The sequence below is a fragment of the Oncorhynchus nerka genome, linkage group LG8 (genome assembly GCF_034236695.1).
Source record: "Oncorhynchus nerka isolate Pitt River linkage group LG8, Oner_Uvic_2.0, whole genome shotgun sequence".
NCBI lineage: Eukaryota > Metazoa > Chordata > Actinopteri > Salmoniformes > Salmonidae > Oncorhynchus > Oncorhynchus nerka.
The window spans coordinates 15,386,891-15,402,316 of record NC_088403.1 but is presented as its reverse complement, the minus strand read 5'-3'; the positions used below and the strand labels follow the sequence as shown (position 1 = coordinate 15,402,316).

General features: G+C 47.1%; 1 protein-coding gene across 1 annotated transcript in view; it reads right to left on the bottom strand.

Annotated features, from left to right (window-relative positions):
• osbpl8 (oxysterol binding protein-like 8) overlaps positions 1-15,426 on the bottom strand; it is a 163,727-nt gene that overhangs the window by 26,094 nt on the left and 122,207 nt on the right. Inside the window, 4 exon segments of the mRNA XM_065021402.1 lie at positions 3,215-3,418; positions 3,690-3,791; positions 4,479-4,559; positions 14,480-14,550. Of these exon segments, the coding sequence (XP_064877474.1) occupies positions 3,215-3,418; positions 3,690-3,791; positions 4,479-4,559; positions 14,480-14,550 (458 nt within the window).

The window sequence follows — 15,426 nt, the reverse complement described above, 5'->3', positions numbered from 1 at the left end:
GCTCTTCCTCCCGGGGAAGGACTGCCCGTTCCATGATCTCGCCATCACGGTTGACAACTCCATCGTGTCCTCCTCCCAGAGCGCTAAGAACCTTGGCGTGATCCTGGACAACACCCTGTCGTTCTCAACTAACATCAAGGCGGTGGCCCGTTCCTGTAGGTTCATGCTCTACAACATCCGCAGAGTACGACCCTGCCTCACACAGGAAGCGGCGCAGGTCCTAATCCAGGCACTTGTCATCTTCCGTCTGGATTACTGCAACTCGCTGATGGCTGGGCTCCCTGCCTGTGCCATTAAACCCCTACAACTCATCCAGAACGCCGCAGCCCGTCTGGTGTTCAACCTTCCCAAGTTCTCTCACGTCACCCCGCTCCTACGCTCTCTCCACTGGCTTCCAGTTGAAGCTCGCATCCGCTACATCTTGGCCAGCTTTATCTTGGCCAGGTCGCAGTTGCAAATGAGAACTTGTTCTCAACTAGTCTACCTGGTTAAATAAAGGTGAAATAAAAATAAATAAAATAAAAAAACCATGGTGCTTGCCTACGGAGCTGTGAGGGGAACGGCACCTCAGTACCTCCAGGCTCTGATCAGGCCCTACACCCAAACAAGGGCACTGCGTTCATCCACCTCTGGCCTGCTCGCCTCCCTACCACTGAGGAAGTACAGTTCCCGCTCAGCCCAGTCAAAACTGTTCGCTGCTCTGGCCCCCCAATGGTGGAACAAACTCCCTCACGACGCCAGGACAGCGGAGTCAATCACCACCTTCCGGAGACACCTGAAACCCCACCTCTTTAAGGAATACCTAGGATAGGATAAAGTAATCCTTCTCACCCCCCGTCACTACTACCCTCACTACATACTTATCCCAGGGCTGAATCTCGTGGATGATCCCTGGTCGAGGGGGTATCGTTACACTGTCACTACTACCCTCACTACATACTTATCCCAGGGCTGAATCTAGTGGATGATCCCTGGTCGAGGGGGTATCGTTACACTGTCACTACTACCCTCACTCCATACTTATCCCAGGGCTGAATCTAGTGGATGATCCCTGGTCGAGGGGGTATCGTTACACTGTCACTACTACCCTCACTACATACTTATCCCAGGGCTGAATCTAGTGGATGATCCCTGGTCGAGGGGGTATTTACACTGTCACTACTACCCTCACTACATACTTATCCCAGGGCTGAGTCTAGTGGATGATCCCTGGTCGAGGGGGTATCGTTACACTGTCACTACTACCCTCACTACATACTTATCCCAGGGCTGAATCTAGTGGATGATCCCTGGTCGAGGGGGTATCGTTACACTGTCACTACTACCCTCACTACATACTTATCCCAGGGCTGAATCTAGTGGATGATCCCTGGTCGAGGAGGTATCGTTACACTGTCACTACTACCCTCACTACATACTTATCCCAGGGCTGAATCTAGTGGATGATCCCTGGTCGAGGGGTATCGTTACACTGTCACTACTACCCTCACTACATACTTATCCCAGGGCTGAATCTAGTGGATGATCCCTGGTCGAGGGGTATCGTTACACTGTCACTACTACCCTCACTACATACTTATCCCAGGGCTGAATCTAGTGGATGATCCCTGGTCGAGGGGTATCGTTACACTGTCACTACTACCCTCACTACATACTTATCCCAGGGCTGAATCTAGTGGATGATCCCTGGTCGAGGGGTATCGTTACACTGTCACTACTACCCTCACTACATACTTATCCCAGGGCTGAATCTAGTGGATGATCCCTGGTCGAGGGGTATCGTTACACTGTCACTACTACCCTCACTACATACTTATCCCAGGGCTGAATCTAGTGGATGATCCCTGGTCGAGGGGGTATCGTTACACTGTCACTACTACCCTCACTACATACTTATCCCAGGGCTGAATCTAGTGGATGATCCCTGGTCGAGGAGGTATCGTTACACTGTCACTACTACCCTCACTACATACTTATCCCAGGGCTGAATCTAGTGGATGATCCCTGGTCGAGGGGGTATCGTTACACTGTCACTACTACCCTCACTACATACTTATCCCAGGGCTGAATCTAGTGGATGATCCCTGGTCGAGGGGGTATCGTTACACTGTCACTACTACCCTCACTACATACTTATCCCAGGGCTGAATCTAGTGGATGATCCCTGGTCGAGGGGGTATCGTTACACTGTCACTACTACCCTCACTACATATTTACATGGTAGATGAAACAGTGCTGTCACTCTAACTGAGATTTACACTGTGACAATTTCACACAGAGAGGAACCTAATGTGATAAAGCAGGTAAAATATTCAGCGATTATGATTTGAAATGTGAAGAACCTTCAGCTAGACTATTTAAATGTTAATTGTGTGCATCATTATGTTAACATTCTTATTGACAGGGGAGGAAAAGGGGGGAAAAAAATCAACATTGAATTGTATTTAATTGAAATGAAAGAAGCAGAACTTTGACCCGGATGTGAAGGATGAAGCACGTCTGGCTAATCAAAAGGTTTTATCTTGTGGTAATTGAATAGTCTTGAGCACCAGTCTCTTTAGCTAACCTTGTACTCCTTGTCATTGTGGTTGGAATTGCAGTATGTATTTAGTTGGAGAATTTAGATGTGAGCCAGAAACTTTTGAAAGACTGGTTTTGTTTGGACAAACAAAACACGGTTGCTTAGCAACAGGATACAAACAGGATACAAACTCGGCAACAGGATACAAACTCGGGTAGCTGTAAAAGGGATGGAATCAGGATCAAGAGAAAATGATTGAATGTTCACAAGTGAAGATGGCAGAAAGGCCATTGCGTAGGGAGTGGATTAACTAAAGAGAGCGGTACTCAGGTTAGTCAGTTCATGACTGAACAAAAATGTACTTAGGCAGTATTATACCAGAGTATTATACCAGTGTGCAGACAGATTGATGTTTTTGTTCTACATTATCCTGTCTGATCCAGCATTTGGGACAAGGGGCTTTTACAGATGTGCTCATACCACTCCATTAAATGAAATGATGTCTCCCTTACCTAAAGGCCAGGTCTGACTAGAAACTCTATCGCTCTCCATCTTATCATCATTATTATCTGAAGTTGTGGAAGCCATCGCCCAACAGATCACCTTGAATTAGTTGTTGTTGTTTTTAAAGAGACTTTGAGACGCTGTTCTAATGAAAAGCTCTATATAAAATAAATGTACTATTTGTATTACCTTGACTGCCCAGATGGACTGCTCCAGAGGGTGGAAGAGTTTGAAACAGAAGCCGTCCTTCTTTGAGGGTCTCTCGATGAGCTCGCAGGCGTTGAGCAGCACCGTGCCCACCCACTGGCCGTTCTTATGGGTCTTGTAGATGAGAAGAACCCCCGGCTTCAGCACACACCACAGCTTGGTCCAGCTCTTCAGAGTACCCCGGATCTGAGGAGCAGACACGTGGCCAAACACACACACTCAGACATAAAATACACCAAATATCATCATGTCTAATCAACTATGTTCAAATATACATTTATTTTGTTGGAAACTTCTATCAACAAGGGCACTTGTGAAAATTCTGGAGAAACTTCAATAGATTATAGCAGATTCTTATGGCTTTATAGTTTGTTGCATGTAAAGTAATATTCAAGTAATTGCAGCACATGGCCCACGTTGTGTACAGTCCAGAAACAAGAAGCAGGGCAAGTCGAACCTTGAGCCAGTCAGCCATGACAATAACAGAGGGGTCTGTGATGGTGCTGAGGAGCTCCTTGGTGGCTCTCTTCTTCTCCTCACGGTAGTTCTTCTTCTGTACCTGCAGGGGCCACACACAAACATCATGCTACAGTGTTTCCCCTAGCTGTACCTGCAGGGGCCACACACAAACATCATGCTACAGTGTTTCCCCTAGCTGTACCTGCAGGGGCCACACACAAACATCACGGTACAGTGTTTCCCCTAGCTGTACCTGCAGGGGCCACACACAAACATCACGCTACAGTGTTTCCCCTAGTTGTACCTGCAGGGGCCACACATAAACATCATGCTACAGTGTTTCCCCTAGCTGTACCTGCAGGGGCCACACACAAACATCATGCTACAGTGTTTCCCCTAGCTGTACCTGCAGGGGCCACACACAAACATCACGCTACAGTGTTTCCCCTAGCTGTACCTGCAGGGGCCACACACAAACATCACGCTACAGTGTTTCCCCTAGCTGTACCTGCAGGGGCCACACACAAACATCATGCTACAGTGTTCCCCTAGCTGTACCTGCAGGGGCCACACACAAACATCATGCTACAGTGTTTCCCCTAGCTGTACCTGCAGGGGCCACACATAAACATCATGCTACAGTGTTTCCCCTAATGTCTAGAGTCCTGTCCAGGGCTTGTACTTCTACATCAAGCTGCCTCACGCAACAGAAACAGGGCCGTTCTGACAAGCTACTTACTATAAGATCATCCTTAGGCTGGTCTCTGCTGTAAGTCTCCCTACTTACCTTGAGCGACTCCTTCTTGGTGAGCTTGTTACCGGACGACGAGACATCCTTGTCAGAGCCATTGTAGAGCTTGGACTCTGACTGTGGAGACATGGAGGAGGAAGTGAGTGTATAGTCAGCTGGAAATGGCTCACTTAGTACCCTTCTAACCTGAGACAAACAGTTTCCATCTGGTGACACTAGGACAGAAGTCTTACTGTATTACTGGATTTGATGAGCATGTGGGGAGCTGTCTGGCCCAAACTGGGGATCTGTCTGGCCCAAACTGGGGAGTGGTCTGGCACAAAATTAGGTGGGTGGGTGCTACACATTGGCGGTTGGTTGAGGTGAGTTACACCTCTTACTATGTAAAGCACTTTGAGTCCCTGGGAAATCATTATTCCCATCCAATAGACTGCTGTATTAGAGTTGTCTGGGCGCCACTCAAACTTTAGCACCAGTCAGATTGATTTACCCGATCATGCTAGGTACACACACACTCATCTGGTGTCTGGAGGCACACTTGGCTTTTTTGGCTTCTGAAGTAAATGTCAATAAAGGAGCCTTGAGAGTATCCTGACACCTGGAAGACAACAACAGGCCTCCGATACCACCATGATAACAGCCCCCAATGGAAGTCCTGCAATAGTAATAGCAGTCTCAATTGAGGCTACCACGAACAATGCTGTGCGCCTTAGCTTATGCCCTGCTCAGCCTGTCAAGCCCTTTGTTTTGTCCTGCGCTAGCTTGGCTAACGCTAACCAAGGAGCTGGATTCTACACAGGCATGACTTAGCTGAAGCCAGGGCCTAATAGAGTTCCATTAGCAGAGAGTAGACAGAGAGAGCAGGGGGAGAGCTTCATACTGGTAGGTAGAGGAGAGGGGGGAGAGGAGAGCAGAGCAGAGGACTGGAGTAAAGATGAGAGAGCAGAGGACTGGAGTAAAGAGGAGAGGACTGGAGTAAAGAAGAGAGGACTGGAGTAAAGAGGAGAGGACTGGAGTAAAGAGGAGAGGACTGGAGTAAAGAGGAGAGGACTGGAGTAAAGAGGAGAGGACTGGAGTAAAGAGGAGAGGACTGGAGTAAAGAGCAGAGGACTGGAGTAAAGAGGAGAGGACTGGAGTAAAGAGCAGAGGACTGGAGTAAAGAGGAGAGGACTGGAGTAAAGAGGAGAGGACTGGAGTAAAGAGGAGAGGACTGGAGTAAAGAGGAGAGGACTGGAGTAAAGAGGAGAGGATTGGAGTAAAGAGCAGAGGACTGGAGTAAAGAGGCGAGGACTGGAGTAAAGAGGAGAGGCCTGGAGTAAAGAGGAGAGGACTGGAGTAAAGAGGAGAGGACTGGAGTAAAGAGGAGAGGACTGGAGTAAAGAGGCGAGGCCTGGAGTAAAGAGGAGAGGCCTGGAGTAAAGAGGAGAGGCCTGGAGTAAAGAGGAGAGGACTGGAGTAAAGAGCAGAGGACTGGAGTAAAGAGGAGAGGACTGGAGTAAAGAGGAGAAGACTGGAGTAAAGACGAGAGGAGAAGACTGGAGTAAAGAGGAGAGGACTGGAGTAAAGAGGAGAGGACTGGAGTAAAGAGGAGAGGACTGGAGTAAAGAGGAGAGGACTGGAGTAAAGAGGAGAGGACTGGAGTAAAGAGGAGAGGACTGGAGTAAAGAGGAGAGGACTGGAGTAAAGAGCAGAGGACTGGAGTAAAGAGCAGAGGACTGGAGTAAAGAGCAGAGGACTGGAGTAAAGAGCAGAGGACTGGAGTAAAGAGCAGAGGACTGGAGTAAAGAGCAGAGGACTGGAGTAAAGAGAAGAGGGAGAGAGGAGAGCAGAGGAGAGGACTGGAGTAAAGAGGAGAGGAGAAGACTGGATCAAAGAGGAGAAGACTGGAGTAAGGAGGAGAGAGCAGAGGACTGGAGTAAAGAAGAGAGGACTGGAGTAAAGAGGAGAGGACTGGAATAAAGAGAAGAGGGGGAGAGGAGAGCAGAGGAGAGGACTGGATTAAAGAGGAGAGGAGAGGACTGGATTAAAGAGGAGAGGAGAAGACTGGAGTAAAGAGGAGAGAGGAAGACTGAAGTAAAGAGGAGAGGGGAGCAGAGGAGAGGACTGGAGTAAAGAGGAGAGGACTGGAGTAAAGAGAAGAGGGAGAGAGGAGAGCAGAGGAGAGGACTGGAGTAAAGAGGAGAGGAGAAGACTGGAGTAAAGAGGAGAGAGCAGAGGACTGGAGTAAAGAGGAGAGAGCAGAGGACTGGAGTAAAGAGGAGAGAGCAGAGGACTGGAGTAAAGAAGAGAGAGCAGAGGACTGGAGTAAAGAAGAGAGAGCAGAGGACTGGAGTAAAGAAGAGAGAGCAGAGGACTGGAGTAAAGAAGAGAGAGCAGAGGACTGGAGTAAAGAAGAGAGCAGAGGACTGGAGTAAAGAGGAGAGGACTGGAGTAAAGAGGAGAGGACTGGAGTAAAGAGGAGAGGAGAAGACTGGAGTAAAGAGGAGAGGAGAAGACTGGAGTAAAGGAGAGGAAGACTGGGTAAAGAGGAGAAGACTGGAGTAAAGAGGAGAGGAGAAGACTGGAGTAAAGAGGAGAGGAGAAGACTGGAGTAAAGAGGAGAGGAGAAGACTGGAGTAAAGAGGAGAGGAGAAGACTGGAGTAAAGAGGAGAGGAGAAGACTGGAGTAAAGAGGAGAGAGCAGAGGACTGGAGTAAAGAGGAGAGGACTGGAGTAAAGAAAGACTGGAGTAAGAGAGAGGACTGGAGTAAAGAGGACTGGAGTAAAGAGGAGAGGACTGAGAGGACTAAAGAGGAGAGGACTGGAGTAAAGGGAGAGGACTGGAGTAAAGAGGGGAGAGGACTAAAGAGGAGAGACTAAAGAGGAGAGGACTGGAGTAAAGAGGAGAGGACTGGAGTGGAGTAAAAAGAGGAGAGGACTGGAGTAAAGAGGAGAGGACTGGAGTAAAAAGAGGACTGGAGTAAAGAGAAGACTGGAGTAAAGAGGAGAGGACTGGAGTAAAGAGGAGAGGACTGGAGTAAAGAGGAGAGGACTGGAGTAAAGAGGAGAGGCCTGGAGTAAAGAGGAGAGGACTGGAGTAAAGAGGAGAGGACTGGAGTAAAGAGCAGAGGAGAAGACTGGAGTAAAGAGGAGAAGACTGGAGTAAAGACGAGAGGAGAAGACTGGAGTAAAGAGGAGAGGACTGGAGTAAAGAGGAGAGGAGAAGACTGGAGTAAAGAGGAGAGGAGAAGACTGGAGTAAAGAGGAGAGGAGAAGACTGGAGTAAAGAGGAGAGGAGAAGACTGGAGTAAAGAGGAGAGAGCAGAGGACTGGAGTAAAGAGGAGAGGACTGGAGTAAAGAAGAGAGAGCAGAGGACTGGAGTAAAGAGGAGAGGACTGGAGTAAAGGGGAGAGGACTGGAGTAAAGGGGAGAGGACTGGAGTAAAGGGGAGAGGACTGGAGAGTAAAGAGGAGAGGACTGGAGTAAAGAGGAGAGGACTGGAGTAAAGAGGAGAGGACTGGAGTAAAGAAAGAGAGCAGAGGACTGGAGAGAGGAGAAGACTGGAGTAAAGAGGAGAGGACTGGAGTAAAGAGGAGAGGACTGGAGTAAAGAGGAGAGGACTGGAGTAAAGAGGAGAGGACTGGAGTAAAGAGGAGAGGACTGGAGTAAAGAGGAGAGGACTGGAGTAAAGAGGAGAGGACTGGAGTAAAGAGCAGAGGAGAAGACTGGAGTAAAGAGGAGAAGACTGGAGTAAAGACGAGAGGAGAAGACTGGAGTAAAGAGGAGAGGACTGGAGTAGGACTGCGGTCACAACTTGCAGGCTTGTTTTCGAGTTGCTGTGCGTTTTGTTGCCAACCTATTTTGCTACCTGACAACTTTACGGTTTTCACTTTTTAATTACCGTTCATATATTTATTTATTTTTTCCTCAACTTTTTCACTCCGGACGCTTTATCTGGACACGATTCGTCAGGACCTCCAACAGCCGAAGCTAAGTAGTAACATTAACATGATGCCTTCTAATTGCAGCCGCTGTGCTCGCCTTACGGCGAGGATAGCTGTACTGCAAGCCCAGCTTCAGACGCAATCGTTAGGCAAGGGTAATTTTAGTGTAGGAAAGGATGAAACAGCGTCTGTGCCACCAGTAAGTACAGATAGTAGTATAAATCCCCTGGCACAGTCCCCGCAGCCGGACAATTTTCTCACGGTTTCTGGAAGGAAATGCTGTAGGAACGCTCAACCGGTGTCGCTCATTCAGCCGACAGAAACTTTCAACCGGTTTTCCCCATTAAGCAGCGGGTCGGTGTCAGAGGCCGAGTCTTCTCTGGTCTCTACTCCTCCCGTTACGGGGTCTGAGACGCCGAAGCTTCCCACCATTAGCTCTGACAAATTGAAAACTCTAGTCATTGGCGACTCCATTACCCGCAGTATTAGACTTAAAGCGAATCATCCAGCGATCATACACTGTTTACCCGGGGGCAGGGCTACCGACGTTAAGGCTAATCTAAAGATGGTGCTGGCTAAAGCTAAAACTGGCGAGTGTAGAGAGTATAGAGATATTGTTATCCACGTCGGCACCAACGATGTTAGGATGAAACAGTCAAGAGGTCACCAAGCGCAACATAGCTTCTGCGTGCATATCAGCTAGAAAGATGTGTCGGCATCGAGTAATTGTCTCTGGCCCCCTCCCAGTTAGGTGGAGTGATGAGTTCTACAGCAGTCTCTTGCAACTCAATCGTTGGTTGAAAACTGTTTTCTGCCCCTTCCAAAAGATAGAATTTGTAGATAATTGGCCCTCTTTCTGGGACTCACCCACAAACAGGACCAAGCCTGACCTGCTGAGGAGTGACGGACTCCATCCTAGCTGGAGGGGTGCTCTCATCTTATCTACCAACATAGACAGGGCTCTAACTCCTCTAGCTCCACAATGAAATAGGGTGCAGGCCAGGCAGCAGGCTATTAGCCAGCCTGCCAGCATAGTGGAGTCTGCCACTAGCATAGTCAGTGTAGTCAGCTCAGCTATCACCATTGAGACCGTGTCTGTGCCTCGACATAGGTTGGGCAAAACTAAACATGGCGGTGTTCGCCTTAGCAATCTCACTAGGATAAAGACCACCTCCATTCCTGTCATTACTGAAAGAGATCATGATACCTCACTTCTCAAAATAGGGCTACTTAATGTTAGATCCCTTACTTCAAAGGCAATTATAGTCAATGAACTAATCACTGATCATAATCTTGATGTGATTGGCCTGACTGAAACATGGCTTAAGCCTGATGAATTTACTGTGTTAAATGAGGCCTCACCTCCTGGCTACACTAGTGACCATATCCCCGTGCATCCCGCAAAGGCGGAGGTGTTGCTAACATTTACGATAGCAAATTTCAATTTACAAAAAAAAAATGACGTTTTCGTCTTTTGAGCTTCTAGTCATGAAATCTATGCAGCCTACTCAATCACTTTTTATAGCTACTGTTTACAGGTCTCCTGGGCCATATACAGCGTTTCTCACTGAGTTCCCTGAATTCCTATCGGACCTTGTAGTCATTGCAGATAATATTCTAATCTTTGGTGACTTTAATATTCACATGGAAAAGTCCACAGACCCACTCCAAAAGGCTTTCGGAGCCATCATCGACTCAGTGGGTTTTGTCCAACATGTCTCTGGACCCACTCACTGTCACAGTCATACGCTGGACCTAGTTTTGTCCCATGGAATAAATGTTGTGGATCTTAATGTTTTTCCTCATAATCCTGGACTATCGGACCACCATTTTATTACGTTTGCAATTGCAACAAATAATCTGCTCAGACCCCAACCAAGGAACATCAAAAGTCGTGCTATAAATTCACAGACAACACAAAGATTCCTTGATGCCCTTCCAGACTCCCTCTGCCTACCCAAGGACGCCAGAGGACAAAAATCCGTTAACCACCTAACTGAGTATCTCAATTTAACCTTGCGCAATACCCTAGATGCAGTTGCACCCCTAAAAACTAAAAAAATGTATCATAAGAAACTAGCTCCCTGGTACACAGAAAATACCCGAGCTCTGAAGCAAGCTTCCAGAAAATTGGAACGGAAATGGCGCCACACCAAACTGGAAGTCTTCCGACTAGCTTGGAAGGACGGTACCGTGCAGTACCGAAGAGCCCTTACTGCTGCTTGATCATCCTATTTTTCTAACTTAATTGAGGAAAATAAGAACAATCCGAAATTCCTTTTTGATACTGTCGCAAAGCTAACTAAAAAGCAGCATTCCCCAAGAGAGGATGACTTTCACTTTAGCAGTGATAAATTCAACTTCTTTGAGGAAAAGATTATGATTATTAGAAAGCAAATTACGGACTCCTCTTTAAACCTGCGTATTCCTCCAAACCTCAGTTGTCCTGAGTCTGCACAACTCTGCCAGGACCTAGGATCAAGAGAGACGCTCAAGTCTTTTAGTACTATATCTCTTGACACAATGATGAAAATAATCATGGCCTCTAAACCTTCAAGCTGCATACTGGACCCTATTCCAACTAAACTACTGAAAGAGCTGCTTCCTGTGCTTGGCCCTCCTATGTTGAACATAATAAACGGCTCTCTATCCACTGGATGTGTACCAAACTCACTAAAAGTGGCAGTAATAAAGCCTCTCTTGAAAAAGCCAAACCTTGACCCAGAAAATATAAAAAACTATCGGCCTATATCGAATCTTCCATTCCTCTCAAAAATTTTAGAGAAGGCTGTTGCGCAGCAACTCACTGCCTTCCTGAAGACAAACAATGTATACGAAATGCTTCAGTCTGGTTTTAGACCCCATCATAGCACTGAGACGGCACTTGTGAAGGTGGTAAATGACATTTTAATGGCAACGGACCGAGGCTCTGCATCTGTCCTCGTGCTCCTAGACCTTAGTGCTGCTTTTGATACCATCGATCACCACATTCTTTTGGAGAGATTGGAAACCCAAATTGGTCTACACGGACATGTTCTGGCCTGGTTTAGATCTTATCTGTCAGAAAGATATCAGTTTGTCTCTGTGAATGGTTTGTCCTCTGACAAATCAACTGTAAATTTCGGTGTTCCTCAAGGTTCTGTTTTAGGACCACTATTGTTTTCACTATATATTTTACCTCTTGGGGATGTTATTCGAAAACATAATGTAAACTTTCACTGCTATGCGGATGACACACAGCTGTTACATTTCAATGAAACATGGTGAAGCCCCAAAATTGCCCTCGCTAGAAGCATGTGTTTCAGACATAAGGAAGTGGATGGCTGCAAACTTTCTACTATTAAACTCGGACAAAACAGAGATGCTTGTTCTAGGTCCCAAGAAACAAAGAGATCTTCTGTTGAATCTGACAATTAATCTTAATGGTTGTACAGTCGTCTCAAATAAAACTGTGAAGGACCTCGGCGTTACTCTGGACCCTGATCTCTCTTTTGAAGAACATATCAAGACCATTTCGAGGACAGCTTTTTTCCATCTACGTAACATTGCAAAAATCAGAAACTTTCTGTCCAAAAATTATGCAGAAAAATTAATCCATGCTTTTGCAATGCTCTATTTTCCGGCTACCCGGATAAAGCACTAAATAAACTTCAGTTAGTGCTGAATACGGCTGCTAGAATCCTGACTAGAACCAAAAGATTTGATCATATTACTCCAGTGCTAGCCTCTCTACACTGGCTTCCTGTCAAAGCAAGGGCTGATTTCAAGGTTTTACTGCTAACCTACAAAGCATTACATGGGCTTGCTCCTACCTATCTCTCTGATTTGGTCCTGCCGTACATACCTACACGTACGCTACGGTCACAAGACGCAGGCCTCCTAATTGTCCCTAGAATTTCTAAGCAAACAGCTGGAGGCAGGGCTTTCTCCTATAGAGCTCCATTTTTATGGAACGGTCTGCCTACCCATGTCAGAGACGCAAACTCGGTCTCAACCTTTAAGTCTTTACTGAAGACTCATCTCTTCAGTGGGTCATATGATTGAGTGTAGTCTGGCCCAGGAGTGGGAAGGTGAACGGAAAGGCTCTGGAGCAACGAACCGCCCTTGCTGTCTCTGCCTGGCCGATTCCCCTCTTTCCACTGGGATTCTCTGCCTCTACCCTGTTACGGGGCTGAGTCACTGGCTTACTGGGGCTCTCTCATGCCGTCCCTGGGGGTGCGTCACCTGGGTGGGTTGATTCACTGTTGTGGTCGGCCTGTCTGGGTTGGCGCCCCCCTTGGGTTGTGCCGTGGCGGAGATATTTGTGGGCTATACTCGGCCTTGTCTCAGGATGGTAAGTTGGTGGTTGAAGATATCCCTCTAGTGGTGTGGGGGCTGTGCTTTGGCAAAGTGGGTGGGGTTATATCCTTCCTGTTTGGCCCTGTCCGGGGTGTCCTCGGATGGGGCCACAGTGTCTCCTGACCCCTCCTGTCTCAGCCTCCAGTATTTATGCTGCATTAGTTTATGTGTCGGGGGGCTAGGGTCAGTTTGTTATATCTGAGTACTTCTCCTGTCCTATTCGGTGTCCTGTGTGAATCTAAGTGTGCGTTCTCTAATTCTCTCCTTCTCTCTTTCTTTCTCTCTCTCGGAGGACCTGAGCCCTAGGACCATGCCCCAGGACTACCTGACATGATGACTCCTTGCTGTCCCCAGTCCACCTGGCCATGCTGCTGCTCCAGTTTCAACTGGCCTGGGCCCTAGGACCATGTCCCAGGACTACCTGACATGATGACTCCTTGCTGTCCCCAGTCCACCTGGCCATGCTGCTGCTCCAGTTTCAACTGTTCTGCCTTACTATTATTCAACCATGCTGGTCATTTATGAAAATTTGAACATCTTGGCCACGTTCTGTTATAATCTCCACCCGGCACAGCCAGAAGAGGACTGGCCACCCCACATATGCTCTCTCTAATTCTCTCTTTCTTTCTCTCTCTCGGAGGACCTGAGCCCTAGGACCGTGCCCCAGGACTACCTGACATGATGACTCCTTGCTGTCCCCAGTCCACCTGACTGTGCTGCTGCTCCAGTTTCAACTGTTCTGCCTTATTATTATTCGACCATGCTGGTCATTTATGAACATTTGAACATCTTGGTCATGTTCTGTTATAATCTCTACCCGGCACAGCCAGAAGAGGACTGGCCACCCCACATAGCCTGGTTCCTCTCTAGGTTTCTTCCTAGGTTTTGGCCTTTCTAGGGAGTTTTTCCTAGCCACCGTGCTTTTACACCTGCATTGTTTGCTGTTTGGGGTTTTAGGCTGGGTTTCTGTACAGCACTTTGAGATATCAGCTGATGTACGAAGGGCTATATAAATAAATTTGATTTGATTTGATTTTGGAGTAAAGAGCAGAGGACAGGACTGGAGTAAAGAGGAGAGGACTGGAGTAAAGAGGAGAGGAGAGGACTGGTATTTATGTATATATTTATGCTGTCACTGTTTTATTATTTGAAAAACATAACAGCCGCTGCCTATAGAACAAATATACCATTGTAGCGTGGGTTCAAATCCAGCCCACTGCTATTTCAGCACACTCTCCTCTCTTTCTCTCTCCTATTCAATGGAATCCACCAACCAGGATTTCTATAAAACCTTGGATGTTTGGGAAAGTAACCACAATTTTGCAACCCTAGGCCTTAGTTCTCATTGGAAGTTCAACAGTGGGTTCTGTTGAGAGGCCTGGAATGGTTGGGTTTCTGATGATGGTTTGATGTACATGTGATTAATAATGAATGAAGCTCACAGCCGTGGCGAGGTTGAAATTGTTGGCTTGTTCTTTTACAGTAACTCCCTTACTCTCTGGTCTCATTAGGACTATGTCTTACACACTGAAATGGGTTTCATCAGCACCCTCCCTTCCTACTCTCCTCTCCTCTACTACTTGCTCATCAAGAGTTGATGGTAAAGCATGAGGCTTTAATGGTTGGGGACTTTGGCCAAAGAAATAAAGTCGATTTCAAAGGTTTCTGCTTCAGAGTGAGTGGATGGGTTGTTTTCTGTCCTTGTACATCCTGTAAAGAGAGAAAGGAGAAAGAGCTGTGAGAGGAGAGGTCTGGGGTGTATTTTTGGACCGTACCTTGCTCTTGGATATGGAGTGAGACGAGTCCTCTTTCGGAGGCAGGGAATCTTCTTTCCCCCGATCGAAACCTGAAAAGAGAGAAACCAATCAGCCCAAACGCCCTCCATGTGTCCCTGAGGCACTGAAATGGTGTAGGGTGAAGTTGCCCCTAGACGCTGATCTTGGGTCAGTTTTGCATTTTCCCCACTAATGGTTAAGGTTTGAATTGGCGAAGAGGAAACTGATCCTAGATCTGTACCTAGGCGAAACTTTACCCCAGAGCCACCTTCCGTCAGCAAGGTCAGACTAAATGGAGAGTACTTTCTAGCAAGACAACCACAGCTGAGCTCCTCCTTTAAAGTGGCTGTTGTGAGAGAACAGCAGCAGTCCCCCGTGTACAGGCCCTGCTCTTTACCAGAAGGCTCCAGGCCCTCTGAATATTTAATGGCCAGTGCCTCCATCCTCACAGCCCATTTTGTAATGAGCGCAGAGCCAGGAAGGACAGACACAGAGGCACACAGTTATAGACTGATAATATCATTTGGATTAGTGATGTGGGACAAAATGTATAGTTACATATCACAATATTATTTTGGATGATACATCAACATTTGACTCAAAGTAGCGCTACATTCAACTTCCGGGTTGGAGCGATCTGGTCGCATCCGCGCTTCGGTCTGCAGGTTGTATAACTTTTTCATTACATTTCATTACATTTCATTATAGTACAACGGTCTGATTTGTCTAATCTTAGCAATTTCCTCTTAGCTAGCTACATAGTCGTCGTTGTATCAAAGATAATTGCGTAATTATCGTATTTCGTCGTCTCCTATCTGTCCAACACGTTCACCGTCTACCGTAGCACTGTAGTAACTATCACACTCAACTGAACGACTTGATTAGTGTAGTGTTAGCTAGCTACATAGCTAGCTACATAGTTGTCTTTGCTGTCTTCGTATCCAAGA